This window comes from Poeciliopsis prolifica, unplaced genomic scaffold (assembly GCF_027474105.1).
Source record: "Poeciliopsis prolifica strain line A6 unplaced genomic scaffold, Auburn_PproV2 SCAFFOLD012, whole genome shotgun sequence".
Classification (NCBI taxonomy): Eukaryota; Metazoa; Chordata; class Actinopteri; order Cyprinodontiformes; family Poeciliidae; genus Poeciliopsis; species Poeciliopsis prolifica.
Window position 1 is genome coordinate 1500496 of NW_026562387.1, and position 20509 is coordinate 1521004.

Here is a 20509-nt window from a genome sequence, read left to right on the forward strand (position 1 = left end):
TGCAACATTTATTTATTTATTTTAATCCATGATGCCTCCCAGGGGACACTGGCTTTGACAGGGAGCCATATCTCCCCCAGTGATGATAGATCATTTGTTTCATAGCTAGTCAACATTAGGAGTGCTCCCCCCAGGAAGGTGGAGGTGGGGGCTTGTGGGAGGGGGCATAGCCAATAGCCACCCCGGAAAAATCCTATGTACACCACTGGCCCCCTGACTACAATCTTGAGTTCACGCGAAATCATACAGTCGTCTCCTTCAATCAAGACATAAATATGAAACAATAAATAAATATAAAAGAAAAGATTGAAAGAATATATATATATATATATATAATATATATATATTATATATATATATATATATATATATATATATATATATTGTTTTTGCCACCCCAAAAGTTAGATTACACAATAACACTATTCATAAAGATTCAGCCACTCAATAAAAATGAAAAAATAGACACAAGAACGACATTTCAATGAACCTTTTATTATGACAGCGCTGACCGGATGTGGTCGCTGTTGTCTCCCTGAACTTGACGTCCAGCAGAGAGGCGGGGGATTGTGAACGGAGAGGCTGACAGGAGGACTGGAGGACTGCTGCTGCTGCTGCTGCTGCTGCGGGTCTGTCGGGTAACTCGCCGGGTATCGGGGCTCCGGTCAACTTCTCCTGCTCTCCTTCAGCGGAGGCCATCGGAGCACAGAGACCGACACTAAAGCAGCTCGTTCCGGACAGGGGGGTGAGTGCAGTGCGGTTCGGTCCGGTTCGGTTCTACGTGACGTTCTGGCCCGGTGAGAGGCTATTGGCTTCTAACGGAGTTACTTTGTTGCTATGCACGCTGTTGCAGAGCTGGAGGCTCCCAGGGAACCTGCAGAGCTTTTGGTCCGCAGCGGAGCAACGCAGGAAATATTCGGGGCAGCGTCCGAATGGAGAGGGAGCGGCTCGGCTGGCGTCACTTTTCTAACGGTAAAAGTTGAGCCAGGTGCTGTAATTAAGCATCCCCTAATTGTTGGGCTCGTTTCCTCCCGCTGGTTCAGGTGGTGGTGGTGGTGGTGGTGTTGGTGTTGGGGGTCTCTGTCCGGGTTCCTGGGAAGCTGTGGTGATGGTGACGGGGATTCTTTGTTGTCAACGAACAAGGATTAAACTTCTTTGTGTTGGGCTGTTTGAGACAGGGAAGGAATGGACCCTGCCCCCCATCTGAACGCCCCTGGGCAACTCACCCCCCACCCCCTAAAAATAACTAACTAAATAAATAGCATCAAGTCAGCGTGCTTGTTTGCAGTTTTAACAGTTCTGTAGTGGTTTTAATAAGCCGCACAGGCTGCAGCGCATGCTGGAGTGGATGCTGGGTCACATCTGTTTTGAATGAAGCGCAGGGACAAAGGCAGTCAGTCTCGCTGTGTTTTGCTGCTGAGGTTGTCGCCCTGCAGATGTGTGTCGACAAAAAGCCCGTTCTCTCTAACGCCATATATATATATATATATATATATATATATATATATATATATATATATATATATATATATGTCTTTCACTCTGGATTTCCCAGTTAGGCTTCTCGTTAAATGCTTTTGCTGCATCTGTGCCTTTAAAGCAGTGAGATGTTGATGTGGTTGCGTGAGCGCTGACTGTGAACACGGTGACAGTGGAACAATAGTGTCCTTGGAGTTGAAAGTTTTCACACTGCCAGTTGCACTTTTAAGCTTTTCAGGAGAAAACCACAGATTAACTTAGCGCAGAAAAGTAAGACTTTCAGCTGCTTCCATTCACTGCCACTATGTTTTGGAAATTGCCTTATAGCTTCTAAAAATTGGTTTCAAAAATTGCTGAAAAAGCCCATCATATGGTTCCTGTCAGGGATGCACGATATATCGGCTCTAACATCGGCTGATATTAGTCATTTTTGAACATATCATATTGGTCCAATATTTATTTTGATCTTGTTGCCATTTGTTTTTGGTCAGGGATTTGTTTTCCCAAACATGTTGAAATTGTAGTGAACCATATTGATAAATATTGTTAGCAGGTCATAACGACATCAATATCAGATATCGATCAGCCCAAACTTTGGTATTGGTGCATCCCAGCTCCTGTGGTTTGATGTCCTATTTAATGAGATACTAGAGAACGTTTCTAAAAGCTCAAGTCATAGTTACCCAGTACTGTCCCCTCACCCCCACCTATTACCTTACACTGGTCGCAAGGAGACTATACTGATAAAAATCAGAATACCAGCAAATAGTTATGATAAATAATTCTTAGGGGTGCAGAACCCATACATCAGCTGGCCAATAAATCGGCACCGATTTCCAATAAACGATATGTTTAGTTCATGATATACGTTTTTGGTTGTTTGTGATGCATTAATTTGGTAGAGAGAATGTGTTGTAATTTTTCACCAGGTCCTGTGTGAAACTCATAATGATCCTTGCAAACTGTAGACTGACAGATTGAAAGGATCTGTTAGGATCCTGATTGTTGTTATAGATTGTGTCTTTGCAGTGACATGTTGACCTCTACATTACTGTAGTACAAGTTAAAGTTAATGAAAAAACTAATGTGCGAAAAAGTGAGATTTCTAGCTACTTCCTTTCACTACAACTATGTGACTGGTGTATTTCTGCTGCAGATGAGATGTGTTGTCTCTATGGCAACAATATATATATATATATATATATATATATATATAATATATATATATATATATATATATATATATATATATATATATATATATATATTTCACTTTGCTGCCCTCCCTCTCTATTGAATTAGAGATTTTTCAGTGTATCCAGGCCTGTCACGATGTCAAACTGTCCAGGAAGTTATCGCGATAAACAATAATATTGTTGTTGTGAAAACTTCCACTGAGCTCAATAAGCTTTAAATTCAAAATAAATGAACAAAACAACAGAAAAGAGAAAAACAATCACTTACTGAGCTTTCTCAATTTCTTATGATTCATTGCTCACTGGGACACGAGCAATAAAGTTTCCAGAATGTCGTTCTGGAAGTCCGCAGGTTTCAGAACCGCAGCGGGTTTCCTGGATGTTAATATCTGAACAGGCAGACTCGCCCGTTGTGCAACATGCTTACAAATCTCCGCTGATCAACAAGTCGGCTGGCACGCCGCCGGCCGACTTTCACCGCTGTGTTGACACCACACAGCGCCGGGAATCTGTTTCTGCTGGAAGTTTACTCACCCGGGACGTCTGGCAGAGCACTCAGACCGCAGAGCAGCTGGAAGGACCAACTGAGCTGTCAGGGTTTTTTTGTATTATTATTTGTTGTTTGCAGTAGTGCGTGTGTGTGCGTGTGGTGAAACAGTAGTGAGTCGTTGCAGTGGGATTGTTGGCCCCTGCCAAGTTGGGAAACGTCATGCTTGAACTTGAGCCAGTTTTGGTTCTTGAGTTTTCTCTGGGTCTCATTTCCCACCATCCCTACTGAGCTCCAGGATCCAGCTCACTGTCGGTGGGTCGGGTTCATTCATGGTGGCGCTGGTGGCTGGACGCCTCTGATTTTTCAGTTTTCATGTTCATCTAAAGGTAATGGCGTCCAGACTTTTTGAGGCCACAAATTTTTTGCAAATTTATTTAAGTATAAATGGGCATAAAAAAATTGTTTTTTACATTTACCAGCTAAACAAACAATAAACTCAGCACAGAATGTTTTTATGAAATAAGCAATAGAGGAGCCATGTTGTGATGACTTCCTGAAGGAGGAGTTTTAGGAAGAGCAGGTCTTCTTTAAGAAATCCAATTTTCAGGCGCTAAATCCTGAAGTCAAATTTATTTTAAGTCATATTTGATACATATAGCAATTTTATAACAATTTAAATTAATATAGTTGTTTAACTGGGTTGTAAAATGGCACCATGTGCTTGGAAAACATAATACTGGCCCTAAATTCTTGATGGAAGCATCTAAATTGACCTTTACCCCTCGGTGTGGACATCTCTCCTGAGCTGTAAATCTGCTCAGGGTGTGGAGCTGTCAGTCCGTCCTCCTTCCTCTTATAGATTCAGCAGCAGGTTCTCACGCCTCAGTAAAAGCACCTGCTCTCCACCAGCAGTGCTGCTATTTCTGGGAGTTCGTAAAGAGGGGGATCCACCGCTCAACACCCTCCGTATTTATTTAGGCTGGCAGACGAAGGGATACTCTGTCAGGCGGATCGATGACGGGCCCCATCCCAAAGCAAACCCTGGAGGAACGGAGAGGGGCCCCAGCTGTCTCTGTCACCTGACTCACACTCTGACTGTGATACGTCAGGACGGTTTTAAAAGCTCCTGACTGAGTCTGCACTGTGAGTAATGATGTCACTGCTCAGATCTGGGATGGAATAAGAAGACCAGTGTTGTTTTCAGAGGACTGCATGCAGGATTGGTTGAGCGACGTCTTGTTGTCATCACCTTTAGCGCTGCAGACCAGGCTCCTTAATGGTCGTATGGGTAATCTGGAGGAGTCACCCCGCAGCGCTCTTTATCGACTCACCATTCATGCACGGCAGGCCATCGTATTATAGTGTCAGTGTGCTGCAGCAGCAGCACTTTGTGGTTGTGGTATTAAGGGTGACTAATAAGCCGGGAGTAGAAACCAAGACCCCGGAGGTTTGTGGTCGGTGGTGAGGAAAGAGGTGGAGGAGTTACCGCAACGAAGAAAAGTAATCCTAGGAGTTGATGCATAAAGAGAAATAATGTGTAGTTCTAGTAAATAAGGCCTTAGTAGAGCAGCAGGACGAGTTCATTACCTTACATGTTATTTCATAACTGCTGGCATAAAGAGGGCTTGTAGCATCCAGGTGCTAAGGGTTAAATTCGCTTGTCATCAGGAAATGAAACCACTTCCAAAGAGGAAGAAACTTTCACTGATATCCACTCTAGTGCAGCAAACAATGCAAAGGTGGACGACATCAGGAATGACCTTTTCAGAAGTAATATCTGGTTATCAAGTTTTTTCTACAAATAAAGAAAAATATCACAGAATTTAAGCTTCTGTGTGTCAAGTGACATTAAACACAAGACGTTCTTTTTGTTTAACGTTAGCGAGACATAACCTGAGACATAACCTCCACTTCCTGTCTGGTCTTGTCTCCTGCAGTGTTCAGTGAAACATGAGGAGCTGCCCGGGCTGCTGAGCAGCTGAGGGTGGGAGTCGAAGCGCGTGCTCCAGCAGTCATGGCGGACAGAGAGGGGCTTCCCATCGCCCCGGGCCAGGTCTTCGTCGAGGTGGAGTATGACTATGAGTACAAGGCCAAGGACAAGATGGTGGCCATCCACCAGGGAGAATGTTACATGTTGGTGAAGAAGACCAACGAGGACTGGTGGCAGGTGAAGAAAGAGGAAGGTGCAAAAGCCTTCTATGTTCCAGCGCAGTACGTCAGGGAGGTGCGACGGGCGCTGATGCCGCCGCAGAAGCCCGCCCTGAGGGCCAAGCCCACCGTTCTGGACATCTGTAGGGAATCCAACGAGAACCTCAACAGGCCTCAGCCGGAAATGTCCAGCTTCGGCCGCCCGTCACCCTCCTCCACCCCGTCGCCATCCTCAGACCGCGTCACGCCGCCCGTTCTCCCCAAGGACGCCAACCAGAACCTGGGGAGTCCGCACCACTGCAAGCTGGTGGCAGAGCTGGTTCTCCTCCACAACAACAACAACCACCACCACAGCAACAACTCGTCGTTGCCACGGACACGGGCCGACTCACCTCCACTCAAAGCAGGAAACGGCGACAGCAAAAGTCCAGACAGTGACAAGAGCTCGGCTGCGAGCGAGGCGCCGGGAGAAGGGTCCGTCAAACAGCGCAACGACTCGGAGTCTGGAGACGAGCTTAGCAGCAGCTCAACAGAACACATGCAGGTAGGAAACAGGTGTGAATAGTTATCTCTGGGTTTGTTTGGGGGTCTTAGGGAAACAATCCAGGGAATTGTGCCTTTCTTAAACATCAGATTGATTCTAAACACCTTGCATTAGCAGAGCGCCGACTCTGGTGGTTCTCACACAAACACTGCTGAGGTTTTTGAGATCCCTTCACAATTTCTTCCATATTACCCAGTTTATTTCTTCTCTTCCTCTTTGTTATCTCAGCTTGCAGCTCTTGTCCCAGTCAGATTTGCTCCTTTCAGTTGAGATTCCAGACGGTTTCCTCACATTCTTCTGCAAAATTACACTCCTTCATTACCCCTTTCACCACTCAACTACAAAACAGTCAGTCCTCAGCTAAACAGACGTGAGGTAAAAAATACCAGGAGGGTGATGATTGAAATGATCTTGTTGGCCGTGAGGCATCATTGGGCCGGCTCCTGACGAAACGTGTTTTCTGATGGAGGACAGCTTTGAACACGAAACCTAAATGTGTTGTTGTCTTCTGATTAGAAATGAGAAGATCCTTTAACCAGGTCTTTGCATTTGATCTAAACAATTCCATTGTATCTCTGGCTGTTTGATTCATGTTGTCCTGTCTTTTCCAGCATTTGACCAGTTTTCTTACTGAATTGTCGTGTTTTAGACTCTAAAATTCATCTTTTGCATCTCTACTGACGACAAACATATGTAATGGAGGGGGTGGTGTTTTCAGGATAATGTAGAGTGTCAGTTTTCTGCTAATCATAGAGTTTTGCTTTACAGTTCTCTCTCTTCTGACCCTCTCAAAGTAAAGGATGCTAAATACAAATGCCTGGCACCTTTCTCAGATATTAATTTCTTTTCCAAAAAACATGTAGTATTTTACTTAAATCTGTCTCAATTCCCGTCATTTTGGGAGATATTCAATCAGCAGATATATACATTGATACGTGTTTAAAGGCAGAGATTCTCTCGAGGTGTCTGCAGGAACTGAGACTTCCTCATTCTTTTCCAGTGAAAGTGTCAAACTAAATCAGGTCCCCTCACTCCTCTATAGTTTCCTTCTCCTCTCTCCGAGTCTGGAGAACGGTGAGAGGGTCGGCAGGAGCTGTGCTTCGTCCCCCTTCGTCTGCTGCGTAGGTAGATCAAAGCACATGACCTTGACATGGTGGGAGTCCGAGCAGCGCCGCCTTCGCAAACCGTTTGCACTCTGTGGCCGTATCCAGGCAGGGGCAGCTTGTTTGAACGCTCCAAAAGCTGCTTGTGTTCTTTGTTCCACACACTGCTGCAGCAGCCTCCTCCACCATGGAGCGAACAAAGAGGCTGGCTTGAATAGAAACCAGGTCAAATCTGCCGAGGATCACGCATAGCCCCCAGTCATCCCCCCTCCTACCCTCCTACCATGGGGTCCACTGTGTGAGTATGAGCATGTGCATGCGTGAACGCCATGTCTGATGTGTGTGAAGTAAGAAAATGTGAGAATGGCAGCATAGTTTACAACTCCAGAGCCTCCAGTGTTATGATGGCTGAACAATTTGTGGGTCAAGTGTGGGACTCATGTCAAAGGATCCAATCTGGGTAAAGAAAGACTCGTTTTCTTTGTCGCTGCCGGTCTTCACCAAACTTTAGGAATTTATTTCATGCTTGTCACAGAGACCAAAATAAGCACACATTTCACCCCACTTACATTAACATTGGCAGCTCTTTCAGTATTTTTTTAACCATCTTTTTATAGTCAGGGTGCAGTAGAAGGGGCATGGTCTACATAAAACACACAGCTGTCAGCATTCAGCCACGACTCCCCGTCAACTTCAGCACAGTTTGGGGTTAAAGGGGCGTTTGGAACCCACTCCCTCTCTTTTGGTTGCTTTGTGGCGTTCTGTAGGGCATTCTGTTTGGCCTGTTGCCAGGCAAGTGAATGACTCAGCAGAAAACACATTTCTATCTAATTCCACTGCAGAGAACAAGATCTGCAGGGGTTCCTCCAGAGTTTCTAGAGAACGGTGCTGATTTAAAGGCAAGATTTTAAACAGTGTAGCAGATATTTGAGTTTTCCCTCAGCAGCAGATTTAGTACTGCTAGTTGGCTGGGTGCCAGTTCAACATATAATAATATGATGTATAATAATATCAAGAACCAGAAAAGTTGCTCTCAAATCCAAGAACATTTTATATCAGAATCCTGCTTCCTGACTTCCTTGTGTTGACATTTTTTCATCTTGGCAAGCCCCAAAGTGTTGGAGACCGAATATGTTTTTCAGCCTCAAAAATATTAGGTCTTATAGCTGGAGCTGCCTAATAAATCAATACAATATCAGTGTGCGCCATAATGCGATTATAAAGGATTGTTTTGATGCATTAAATCAAATGCAATCCATCATCTCTCTTCATGCTGATATGAGTGAGTTGGATGAACTTTGATGCACACACCAGATGTAGAATTTAGCAATGGTTGCCTGGATTTTTATTGTCATCACAAGAACTTCACACAGTCCTGCTTACGGGATACCGCTCTAACTCTTTCCGACTTTCCAAACAACTAAAGGCTCACCTGAAGCTTCATCTGAAGATTTGAAATTAGCTCTGACGGAGTCACCTGACAAAAATTGCATCATCCAATTGGTATTGAGGGTTCCTCTTTCCCTTCTTGACCCTAAGCCTGGGGCAAGTTAATTCACACAGAGCTCTCTGCGGTGTGTTGTGTGATTCATCAGAAGTATAATGTCTCCAAAGTGGGAGAGAAAAATGCTTGGTTCTTTTTAATGATACCTAAGAAAAACATTGCATGAAAGGTAACAAACTGGAAATGTGGGAAATCCTGAAAAATCCTGAAAGGTGACATGACCAACACCGTTCATCTTGTAGCAGTCCTGCAAGGATCGCTCACAACAAGAACTGTCTGTTCCTCTGGCTGTTTGCTGTGATTACTAATCACTCACTTCCCTAAAATAAACCATCTTTCAACATCTAACACCTTGCGGTAATAAAATGTCCTCGAAGGGACGTTGTAAGGATGCTAGTAGCCTGTAAATGAATCTGCACAGATTGTGAAAAGGAAACAGCTGAGTCGGGACCTTGTGGCCAGCTTTCGTCGGCCTGCTGTGTGGTCTTCTTACTTGCTGCCAGTGCTTGAAGGGGAACGGGAAGGAGAACGAGGAGGAGGAGGAGGTTGGGGTCTTCACCCAACCCTAACAACCAATGCTCCCAAAGGCTGCCAGAGAGAGATGAACGATTTCTTTACAAGGTCACCGCTAAAGACAGAGGAGAACAAATCAGCTGCAGGGACATGAGTGTCTGAGCATGTCTTCAGATTTTGATGGATTGTCCATCGCCCTGTGAAGAAATGTAGCCTGAGCACGGCCTGTGTAAGGCCGGCCGCGGCTGAGCAAAGATCGAGTGTGAATGTATGGCCGTTGTGTGGTTGCTGGGATCTCTAAGTGCACTTTGAAAACGCTTTCTCTCCCAGGCTGGGCTGATCAATTTACTGCGGCTATTTAGGCCCAGTGAGTTGGATCACTATTGCTCTGTAACGAGAGTTTTCTCCCACATGAAGCAGCATATTGGTGTTTGGTGGTGTGCTGGCCAATCGGATTGCTCCTCGGTTTTACTGTGTGGAAACATCCCATTCCTAAGCTTCCGTAGCCACAATTCCCGGCTAATTGCACGTTTGGCTGAGTGGATTTGTTCTCCGCGGAGTCAGAGTCTTCTGTCTTCCAGCCAGGGTCTAAATAAGCGAAGGTCTTTTGAAGCGCATCCAAGAAAAGTTCAAGCGCATCCAAGAAAAGTTCATGCTCTCGTTTTACGAAGATCTCGTAAATCCCACCAGAAACAAGTGTTTCTCTGCTGAGTCTTACTGCAGTACAGGCTGAAGAAGAGGCCCCGGCTTGTTTTCCACTGCATACTTGGGATTCCTACCTCCAGCCCTGCCTACACACTCTCACACATAGAGTGAGGCAGCAGGGGAGCTGGGCCAGAGAAGGTCTGCGTTACCTTCTGAAGGGAAGTGCCAGAGCTCTGTAAATCTAATATTAAGCTTGAGCAAACGGTGCATCCTGTATGATCATGTGACAGTCTGGCTCTTTGTCTGCCTGCCTGCATTCTTCTTAGTTCAGCTCGTCTCCGACCCTTCCTCTGCTGCCTCGTCTTCCTCCCTGCACACCTGTCTCTGGAGCTCAGCTGTAATCGTTAGAGGAGACTGTTCTTGTCCTCACATCTGTTCTCAGCTGAGAACGTGTCCTGTTTTCTGTGAATGCTAAGCTAAGAAGAAACCATGCTGACCCATCCAGAGACCTACCTAAAAAAAAAAAGAAGTAATAAATATATATTTTTTAATTATCTCCATCATCACAATAATGCCACAAAATATTAGGTTAAAATTTGAGCTCCATATCACCCAGTCTTAATGGTAATCAATACAACAGTTTAAACTCTTCTCAACAGTCTCTTTATTGTTGCATGGCTGCCTCACATGCAGCTCCGACCTTTAATATGAAGTCAGTTTAAATTTCCTGCATACCTACACACACATATCAAAAAGACGCATAATTAGCTCCAGCTCCACTGGGGTAGGATAATAGATATCTGCTGTTGTGCAACGGCTGAAAGCAGCAGGCGTGTAACTGAAGAACGCGGCTGACAGAGGAGCGACGTCAGGCCTCTTGTTTTCTGCAGCTCTCTTCTCTCCGCCTGTCAGGCTGTGATGCAGCGCGCTGCACCGATTACTCCCGAAAGAAAATGACTGCGTGCTTCACCTATCTCATTTGCTCTCCTCCTCCTCTTCCTCACCCCACTGCTCGCTGTGGTTCCTCCAGTCCCTCACCTGTCTCTCCGGGCTCGGCTCACTTCAGTGGCTCAGCGGACCGGGACGGTATGTACCCGCAGAAGGGAAGGACACCAAGCTGGCCTGGTTCTGATAGCACAGCCCTCATTTATCCTGAGCCCTGTGCTATCCGCCGCAGCTCCTGTTCCCTCCACCTTCTCACGACCCGGTCCGATCTAATCGGGCTGAGCCGCCCCGTCTCTGTGGTATTTCACCTTGTTGGAGACCTCCAACACCAGCAGCTGTCATGTGAACCATGGCTTTGTGTCAGTTACACAACCAGAACCTTTCTCACATCAGTTCCCAGTCACTGACCACAGTGGGCTCTCACTACTGGAGCAGATAGATGGGCCATGAGGTTCTACTGAGCTGATCTGAGAACAGCCAGCAGGTTTTTATTCCCTCAGCATCACTAAGTTGTTCTGATCACCTCTCTGCTTTGCAAAGCACTAAACTTACACTAAGTTCAGAGTCTATGGAAAATGTTGACCCATTCTGATCCTGAGCCAGATAACTTGGCTGATATTGATTTCATATTTTTGCCCCCCAAAAAATACAGAATTATAAGCAGAAAATCTGAGGGAGTTCCAACAAATCCATTGTTCTTTAACTTAGTTAATAAAATTTTACGTGTGGTTCTGGAAGTTATGTTTAAAATACATCACTGTAAATTACCTGCACAATTGCAAGAAAAAATTCATTAAAGGAGATAGATTTTATAATTAGAGATAATAAAAAAAAAGCTGACTAAAAGAAAGTTAGAATGAGACAAATGAAACGTATTTCTTTTTATGGTTCAAATCTGTCTGAAGAAACCAAAGAGAGCAAATCAAATTTTACTTTTAAGAAAACAGTGAACTATAATGTCCTATCAACCGATAATGAAGGCCATTGGTTCAGTAGAGTTCTGTACCATTGTGAAGGTTCTATGTTTTATCACGGCTGTTGTTCGATTGAAATAGGATGTAACAGGCAGAACCTCATGCCTTTGACGCTTCTGTATTTATTGTTGCTCATGTCTTTTTTTATTTGGTCATAGCAGCTTAGTGTTGCTTCACTAAATTACACGCAATTAAATAATTGAGTATAATTCTTTTTTCTTTTACAATGTTAAAAGAATGAGACTTAACACCTTAATTTTAACATAATTATATGTATTAATTAATGGTGGCACTTGCTTAATATTTTAATCAAATGAATTGCAGCGTTTGTGAATAATTCATCACAACATTTTCAATTCAAAGATAGTTTTGCTGCTAAGTTACTGAATAGATGTTGATAATAGAGATAATAATGAAGCATTAGATTGGTGTAAAATTATACTCAACAAGTGTTTGAGGAATCCCTGATCCTTCATGGAACGTCGTTGAAAAAAATTCTCCTTTGAGTTGTAAAATGTTGATGCTAACATTAGTGTTGTCAATAATGCTAATGTCAGTAACATGTTTATTTTTGAGGTGCTATTTCAGGCTTATTGAGATCTTTTGTCATTTGTAATCTGTCATAAATATAACGTTAGACATTCTTTCCCTATAGTTGTTCTGCTGCTGCATGCTGCAGGTATTTCCCAGCTTTCCTTGAATCGATCTGATCAGTTGTACCTGGTCACATCTCCTTTTGGTTGTATAGGTTTATCCAACCTATTGCATCCAACCTATGGCTCATCATTTTCAAATGTTGCAGCAGTTGGATGCATCTGCAGGTCAGAGACGTGACTCGTTAGCCGTCCGTGGTTTCTGGGCTCTGGCTGATTGTTTCGTCAGGAGAGATGGAGCTGGATGCCAGCATGTGGGAGGACTGCTGAAAGCATCAGCGCGTAGGAGTCTGGAGCCATCAAGGGGCACGTATTGTCTCTGCCATACGCCTCTGATATCCTTAATTATGCACCGCGGCTGCCACAGAGACAATAGCTGAGCTGAGAATCAATCAGCGGTGAAACGGTTCCTGTAGCAGCTGTCACACCAGAGTTCACAATGAGCCTCATGCAGCGCTGCAGAAAGGTGTGCTGCATTGTGTAATTAACATCATTCATTACGTTGTGGTCTCGTTTTGCTTTTTTTAAGAACAGATGTGTCATTGACTTTCCAGAACCTTTCAGGCCTCAGAACTTTCCAGTGGCTTCTGTTGCTGAGCAGCAATGCTACAGATTTAAACACAAAGGAGAATAAAGAGAGAGACCCAGCCCACTCTGGACGAGTCTCGCTCTTTCTGCTGGCTTTCCACTCGTTCCACACAGGAAGTCCAATTGTGCCGCAGCATCAACAAGGTTCTCCAACGGCGCTCTCTTCGATTGGGGTTATTGTTTCTGTCTCTGTACTCTCCCTCAAAGCAGGACAGAAATAGCCTAGGAGAAAGAACAGACACTAGAAGCTAGGATCAAAGTTGTGTGCGGTGCACAGCCTGCAGCCTTTCGGTGTCCTCATGTCTGGCGGACAGAGAGACTCTCCTGGTGTCCATTAGTGAAATGGATATGCCAGCGGTAACGGATGGTGCAGTGTTCCCTGGAGCTGGTTTGATCACCTCTTTGCAGACATCAGCGGTTTGTTCATTAGCCTGTCAGGGAAGGACGACAGAGTTTCAGTCATCAAAATGGACTCGCAAACATGTTTCAATAAATGATGGCAAAGGGAAACTCCTAACATGAAATATGATTATTATTATTAGAAGTCAGGTTCCATTTAAGCCACTCTCACATCGTTTCTGATTTTATGAATCTGGAACTCTTTATGTTGCTCCAAATGTGAAAAATAGTCAAGAAATAATGAAATTCTTTGAGAGTCATGACATTTATTATTAGAAAAGCATCAGTCAGAATGTATCAGCCAATTTAAAATCTCTGATTTTTTTTGGACCTCTGGCCAATCGATCCAAATTTTGTCTGGTTTCAAACTTCTCTTTAAGAACTAAATTATAAGCAAATGTAAAGATAGCAATACATAAATGTATTCTAGCAAAGCAGTCAATTATTCTCATTAAATGGTAGTGGCACAAAGAACAATTTTTGCACAAACGTTTGACACCAGTTTATTTTGAAGAAGGTGCAAAAGGAGCATGTCATCAATGCATGCTCAGGGTTTTCATAGTGCAGTATGGGATTATGTAAAGTTATTGTGGCTTCAGCTTCTATTGCAGTTATGAATTTTATAGCATTTGAACAAAATAAATAAATAAAATTGATGCTGGAATTTGCTAGCAGGAGACATTAGTCTGTTGAATCAGATCCACACAAGCATGAAACACATCTGTAAAATCTGAAAAAAACTTTCATTTTCACCATTACATAATCTCATCTTGTTTTCCTCTCCTGTCGCCCGCAGTGAACTTTGTTCTGTTTAGTCTTATCTAGTCTAAAACAAACAAGTTTGTTTGAGTCACTGTCTGAAAACTTTGTATTTTTTCCCTCGGCTTGCTATATTAACTAAATCTGATTGAAAACTGAGAGCTAAATGTTGGTCATAGTTTTTCCTGCTAACGGATTAGAAAAATTATTGAAAATTAATGAAATCAAAATAGTCTGATGTTAACGCCAGCAGACATCCTTGTGCGTTTTTTGTCTCTGTTGCCCGATGCGATTATTTTCCCGCTGTGGGAGGCTGACCAAACCAAATCCTTTCTGCTCATTTCCTCAGCTGAGGAACACTTTGGTCCGATCTCATACAATCACAATCATCTGCTCACACAGACACAAATGCTTGTTTATGTCTTTTTATGGCATTTCCTTCATAATACTGCTGGTCTTGTTTCTATAGTATACAGATCTTATAACGTGTTCCTGTTTGGTCATTGAATGCTATTCTGACCAAAGGTGAATGAAGGTTAACTGTGTAGTGGGGAGAAATCTATAAGGGTTTAGCGTTATCAAGGTAGAGCAAGCATCTTTCTTAACCCAAAGAAATAAGACTAGACCTGATGGGATGCTTCAAGCAGATTTTCTTAAAATTCAAACCTATATGCACTTTTCATGTTTCCATGTTAATGGGTAACAAAGTGATTTGACATATTTTTGTCATTATCAACTACTGTTTTAGATTAAATTAACAAAAAAAAAAGTTAAAATCCCTCCACACCTCAGCTTGGGGTGGCTAAGTGACACCACTGGCCAAAAGTGGTCGGAGGGATTGTTTCAACCCTCCATCCAGCTCACATCATAATACGAACATGACAAAACAAATGTTATAGAAATGTTTAACCTCACTCAAATTAATCACTTTTTCTCATATGTATTCAGCTTTGTTTTGTAAGGAAGACAATATGTTGGACTAAATTTCAAGGTTTGACTAAATCTAATTTCAAGACTTGACTAAATATTCAAAGTTCTTGAAAGTGGGATGCAAGTAAGAAAGACATTTTCATCCCAGACCTGCTTCAAATGTAAAGTTTCCAAAACGACTGATCACCAGATATTTTATAGGATAAAAATAATGGGTATTATACCTGCCTTTTACCAGGACCACTACTAATCTACTTGGATTAGTTTGACTAGGACTACTTTCTGTGTTTTGTACATATTGGGCTAACAAAGATCCAGTGGAATACCAGGGAGATTGCGGCTCTCCCAAATATAAGGACTGCTAGTAGAATGTTGTTTTGCATGGATTAAACTACCGGGACAGAGCAGCTTCCACTGCTGTAATCATCTGTAGGCGTGTTCAGACTTCACTTGATAAGCTTCATGCATCAGCAGCTGGGACAGAGAAGTTCACAGGTCAACCCGATGCCTGGACAGAAAGCCCCCCCCCTCACACACATTTTACAGTCTTCTTACAATTCCGGATTAAGAGGTTGTGTACAGTACATTCCTGTGTTAATACCCACCGACCCACCCCCCAAGTCCTGTTCATCAGACACCAGCATGTCTCAACCTTTCTTATCCTGTTGGACAATGTGCTTATCTTGTCTGGCCGAATAAAGCTCCTTCCAACACCTTCATCCCTCCTTTTGTTTCCCATATCTTTCATCACTTACTCTAGGTGGGGGCATTCCCAGACTCATCGTCAGCTACTTCTACAACAGAAATTAGATTGATTGGCATTAATTGTCAATGTTAGAAGTTAAAACAAGCAAAAAATATGTACCTCCAAAAGTGGAAACAGTCTAACATAGTGCCTAATATCTACAGTCTTCCTTATCTCCATTCTTGGCGGGTATAACCAATCAGCAAGAAGAAAAATGCTGCCCCTGGATTGGCTGCTTGGCAAAGTATCCAGTATCATTGTGTTTTGGTATTTCAGATTTTCAAGTGCCATTTTCTTTGGAATATCTCAGCTCGCCTTCATGGAAAAATCTGCATTGTTTTTTCAGTCTATATGCAAATAATTTGAGGTCATATTCCACAGAAAAATGTGTAAATATTTGAATCACTGGTCCAAACACTTTATTATGTTTTTTCCTAATTCTATAATATTGTGATCTAGGACCGTCACCAGGGTTGCAATGACACACAAAAGTTGTGATTCAAAATGTTTGTGGCACATTTCGATAAAAAGAAAAAACACAAATGTTTTTCATGTTGTTGAACAGTGGCAAAAAATTACTTTGTGGGAGTAATTTAATTTGATGACATTGCCAAATATTTGAGAAAGTCTGCATTATAAAAACTGACTGGAGATTTCTTTTGACTTTTTCTTCATTAATAACACTAAACCTTAGATAAGGCATGAGTGACATTTTACCGCTTTCAAAGCACTAACTTTTTAAAACCTGGTTATGCCTTAAGCTGCCACAGTTTTGGGAACTTTAAATGACTTCCTCCACATCTTCCATTGTTAGTTTTTCTAAATGGGGAAAGAGCTGCTGCTCAATTTCAGCTCCTTGTTGAGGCCTCATTCACCACATCACACCTCTTTTGTCTCTCAAACAAAACCCTGAGTAATAATTGAAAGGCGGGTAATCCGGAGTCCTTATACTGGGGATTATGTGGCTGCTTGGGTCAGGACCCTTCTTTCAGCTAACAGACCTGTTTGCTATTGATGTGCCAGCCCATCCACAAGTTCTTCAGACACCGATCTGAAAGGATAGTGTATTTGAAACCATGGTTACACATTCAAATCAGACGGCAGTCACTTTATTGCAAATGGGGGTTGTTTCAACTCATGATGGCAATGCTCTGTCTGTGAAATGTGACTTTTATGACTGTGATAACACACTTTAGAGCCTCTCAAATTACGAAACTTGGATTGCAGCAAAAAGGTCCTGTGTTCAAATGCCAGCCTAATCCCAGTTATCTATAATACTGTGTCTTGGCTTGGTTTTGTACTTGTATATTGCCACAGGACCCCAAAGTGCTTCACTTTCAAACACACACAAACACTGATGGTGGAAAGCTGTGGGATAGCAGTCTTTGGCAGACTGACGAATAGAGGCTGCCATGCACCGGTGCCATGCACCGGTGCCCCCTAGACCCTCTGACCCCTATCAGTGGGCAAGGTGGGTGAAATGTCTTGCCCAAGGACACAACGACAGAGGCGGGTGGAGCGGGGATCATATCAGCAACCCACCATTTGGAGCAAACTCCTACCACGATTGCCACCTTGCAGCTCAAAACCATGACTGTTGGGTTTAATGATAGCGCTACAGTTGCCCTTAAGTATGAATGTGTTCATACATAGATGTTTGCCCAGTTTGTCTCTGTGTTGACTTGTGATAGACTGACAATCTGTCCAGGGTATCGGATTGCAGAAAAATATCAGAGATCTGCATCGTCCAGGAAAAAGCTTGACTGATGCATATCAAATTTCTAGATATGGAAGAAAAAAAATCTTGTGGAGTAGCTTAGTTGGGAACAAAGTGACGTAGTGAGTGGTTGGGATGTGGAGGGTTAATATACTCTTGAACATGCAGTAGGAACATCTCTAAGTCATCTCAATGGTTCATCTGGGTCCGTTTTCAGCATCCCTTTGTTACTCTGAAGCAAATCCTCTGACCTTGTTAGAAACTCCTGTTGCAGCCATGGTTTGGATGCCTATCAGCACCCCTCTGCAGGGGGACCACCTCTTGGCTCTAGGTTACCAACTGCTCCATTTCTTGCCATTGACCGGCACACATTCTATGAATGGCCCCATGGACGGTTTGGCAGGCAGAGCTCAGCTTTACGTGCTCTCGCTGTTTCCACGAAACAAAGGCGGCAGTCTTGTTAATGTGGCAAAACATGCCCAGTGGAAATTGAATTGCTTTCTACAGAAGCAGCTCTGTAACAATCAATTTGCCCACCAGGACCCATTTATGGGTCACCCTGAGGACAACTGAGATGAGGCCCCTCTGCTCAGAGGTATTAGAGCCTGTTGCTGTGTAAGAGTGGGCTCTCCTACTACTGTCAGTACAATCATTTCTTTCCACTGATTTCTAGCAACTCCATCACGGATGAATCAGATCCTCTAGACAGGGTGTGAATGGCAGCAGACGCCTGGATCTGACAATGTTTTGATGAGTGAACCATGAGGCAGTTCAGAAGTCACTGTGTGGTCATGTTTTTCATTATGGAATGCTGGTTATGATAAACCCGTTTCTCTAAATGTGTGACGGGGTTGTAGAGATGACAAGGCAGCCCTCTCTCTGGCAGAGACTGTACGGACAATGCCTTTGACAGTGTCTGGGCTCGTACTGGAACTGTCGTCTGGAAGGATTCACAGAATGATGGGAGCAGTGGGAAGGCTGGTCAGCTTGCCAGTCTCTGGGCTGTGGGCTGAGTGATCCATGACCTGTGACACAATGCATCTTTCTGTCACTGCCTCTCCACCCCCAACTCGCACAGCTGAGCACCCTGAGTCATGGTATGTGGGCCAATGGGTAGAGGGGCCAAAGGTTTAGATATGTCCTTTTAACTCTGTGTGTGTAGATGTGTGCGTAGCCTACTAGCCTACTTTCCTCTTTGTCGCCTAAGGTTGTTGTTATTATTACTAATCTTCAAAGACAAACACTCTTCACAAGTTAAAATGGCCCGAAGAAATGTTTGCTACTCATTTGTTGTGTTAACTCTAGTTAAATCGTTTTACTAAAGGAACCAAAATTATATTTATAGACTGTTTTCACAATTATTTGGCAAGAATTATTTTTGAAGATTATTTTTTAATAAATTACTATGTACTGTTAATCAAAGATGTTAATAAACTTCGAACATAAATGTTTCAGGAAGTGAGGTTTTGGTCTTCTCAGGAGAATATTTGCATGTGTAAAATTATTGAGCAACTATTATTGTGATTATTATGCAGCCATAAGTTCTGAGTAAAGTTCAGGTGAGGAAGCGGGATCATGTTATAAATGGTTCATTTTGAATACCTTTACTGGCTAGCCACGCAGAAGAGTCCTTGGATGAATGTGATGGAGGTCATTGTCTTTTTCAAAGATGCAGTTTTCTTCCGCTATCTGTTTCACAGAACTTTGAACCTTCCTGTTTGGAAATGATGTTACTGTCTCCAGGGCCTCTAAAGTACCAGGACTCCACATCATACATTTATCTTTTATCCTTTTCTGGCTTCCTAGTCTTTCTGTCCTACAGTTTTCTGAGGCTTATCTCTTGGACTTTCACATCCAGCAGATAGTTTTGAAATATTAGCGGAACCTATTTTCCTCTGGCCTATTGTTCAGATCAGTAATAGAAATTCAGCATTTTTTTCGCCCCCCTATAGAGATACCTTTCACCTCTAGGTGAGGGAGCACACACTTCCTGCTGCTCTGTGTGTAGAGCGGTTATGTGTGTGTGTGTGGTGTTAATTACAAGCTGTGGTTTGAGTTTCCGTTTCCAATACTGTAGGTATGTCATGTTGAAGTGGTACACCCCACTTGTGCTGCAGCTTTGCTGTGGATTCACTCAGCACTGCGATAACAATTTGATAAAAGAAAGAAGCTAATGATTAAAACCCATACTCCCATTCTCAACGGGGCATCTGCAAACCCTCACATCTCTTCCAGAGGCACCATGTGCTGCTCCACAGGCCTGACAGATTGAAGTGCAGGAGCAGCAAGGAGGACGACATGTGAGGAATCCTGCCACTCACAGCTCCAGGGTGGCTGGGTGGCTCTTATCTGGGTCACATTCTGGAGAGGGGGAATGTGTAGCTTTAAGTGGTTAAGGCTGAGTTATAGCTATGTTTGTGCAGTCTCCAAAACAAACTTCATCAAGGGATCATAAAGGGTTTCCTCCAGAAAACTTGCTAAGCCCGATGGCAGGGTTGCTCGGGCACAGATGAGTTAAAAAAAAAGGTTTAAAGTTGGCAGGGATATGAAAATATTTATGTATTACCGAAAAACATTTTTAATGATACCAAAACACCAACTATAAAGTCCAAAAATTAAAACTGCTAATAAATTAACAATAGCCTGGTGGCCCACCAGGCTTAAAATGTACTGTTTGAGGACCTGATCATATAAAGGCCAACATACTCATGTTGAGTGAAGGTGAGGCACGCCATCCATACTGAATAAAGTTAGGTTTAAAGTTGACGAACTGAACTAGGCAAGAGGGAGCGCTTGGCATTCCACCACTGCGTATTGAGGTCGAGTTATCCGTGACATACGGCTCTGCGCCACCTTTCAGCCTAACTGGACTATCTGACAAATACTCCCTACAGAGCAGGTTCAACTGAGCCTGCATTCACACATTCCCTTTATGAGGCTTCATTTTCAGAGAATACTGCGCCAAAATACATGTCAAGTATAAAACCCACACCACTTGTTTGGCAAATGTTAAATGTTAAAACTGAAATTGTAAAGCAACTTTTACCAAAATTCTCAGCAGGGTGTAAGAGCAGGGACCATGCGATTTGTCTTAGCCCAGTTCAATAAATCAGTTATAAAACCTGTAGCTTAACATGAATGTAAATACACTGACACAAATCAGTATGCTGTCAATAC

The 20509-nt window shown here is 43.2% G+C and overlaps 1 protein-coding gene across 5 annotated transcripts in view; it reads left to right on the forward strand.

Annotated features, from left to right (window-relative positions):
• The first annotated feature begins 580 nt into the window (after nucleotides 1-580).
• Nucleotides 581-20509, forward strand: part of arhgap12b (Rho GTPase activating protein 12b) — a 51181-nt gene continuing 31252 nt past the window's right edge. For 2 of the 5 annotated variants that reach the window (XM_055037564.1, XM_055037567.1), the window contains exons 1-2: nucleotides 581-745; nucleotides 5103-5857. In XM_055037564.1, coding sequence (XP_054893539.1) covers nucleotides 5180-5857 — 678 coding nt within the window. In that variant the 5' untranslated portion in view covers nucleotides 581-745; nucleotides 5103-5179. Of the gene's footprint in view, nucleotides 746-853; nucleotides 973-5102; nucleotides 5858-20509 lie in introns of all 5 variants that reach the window. The other 3 variants (XM_055037568.1, XM_055037569.1, XM_055037566.1) reach the window with 2 other exon arrangements.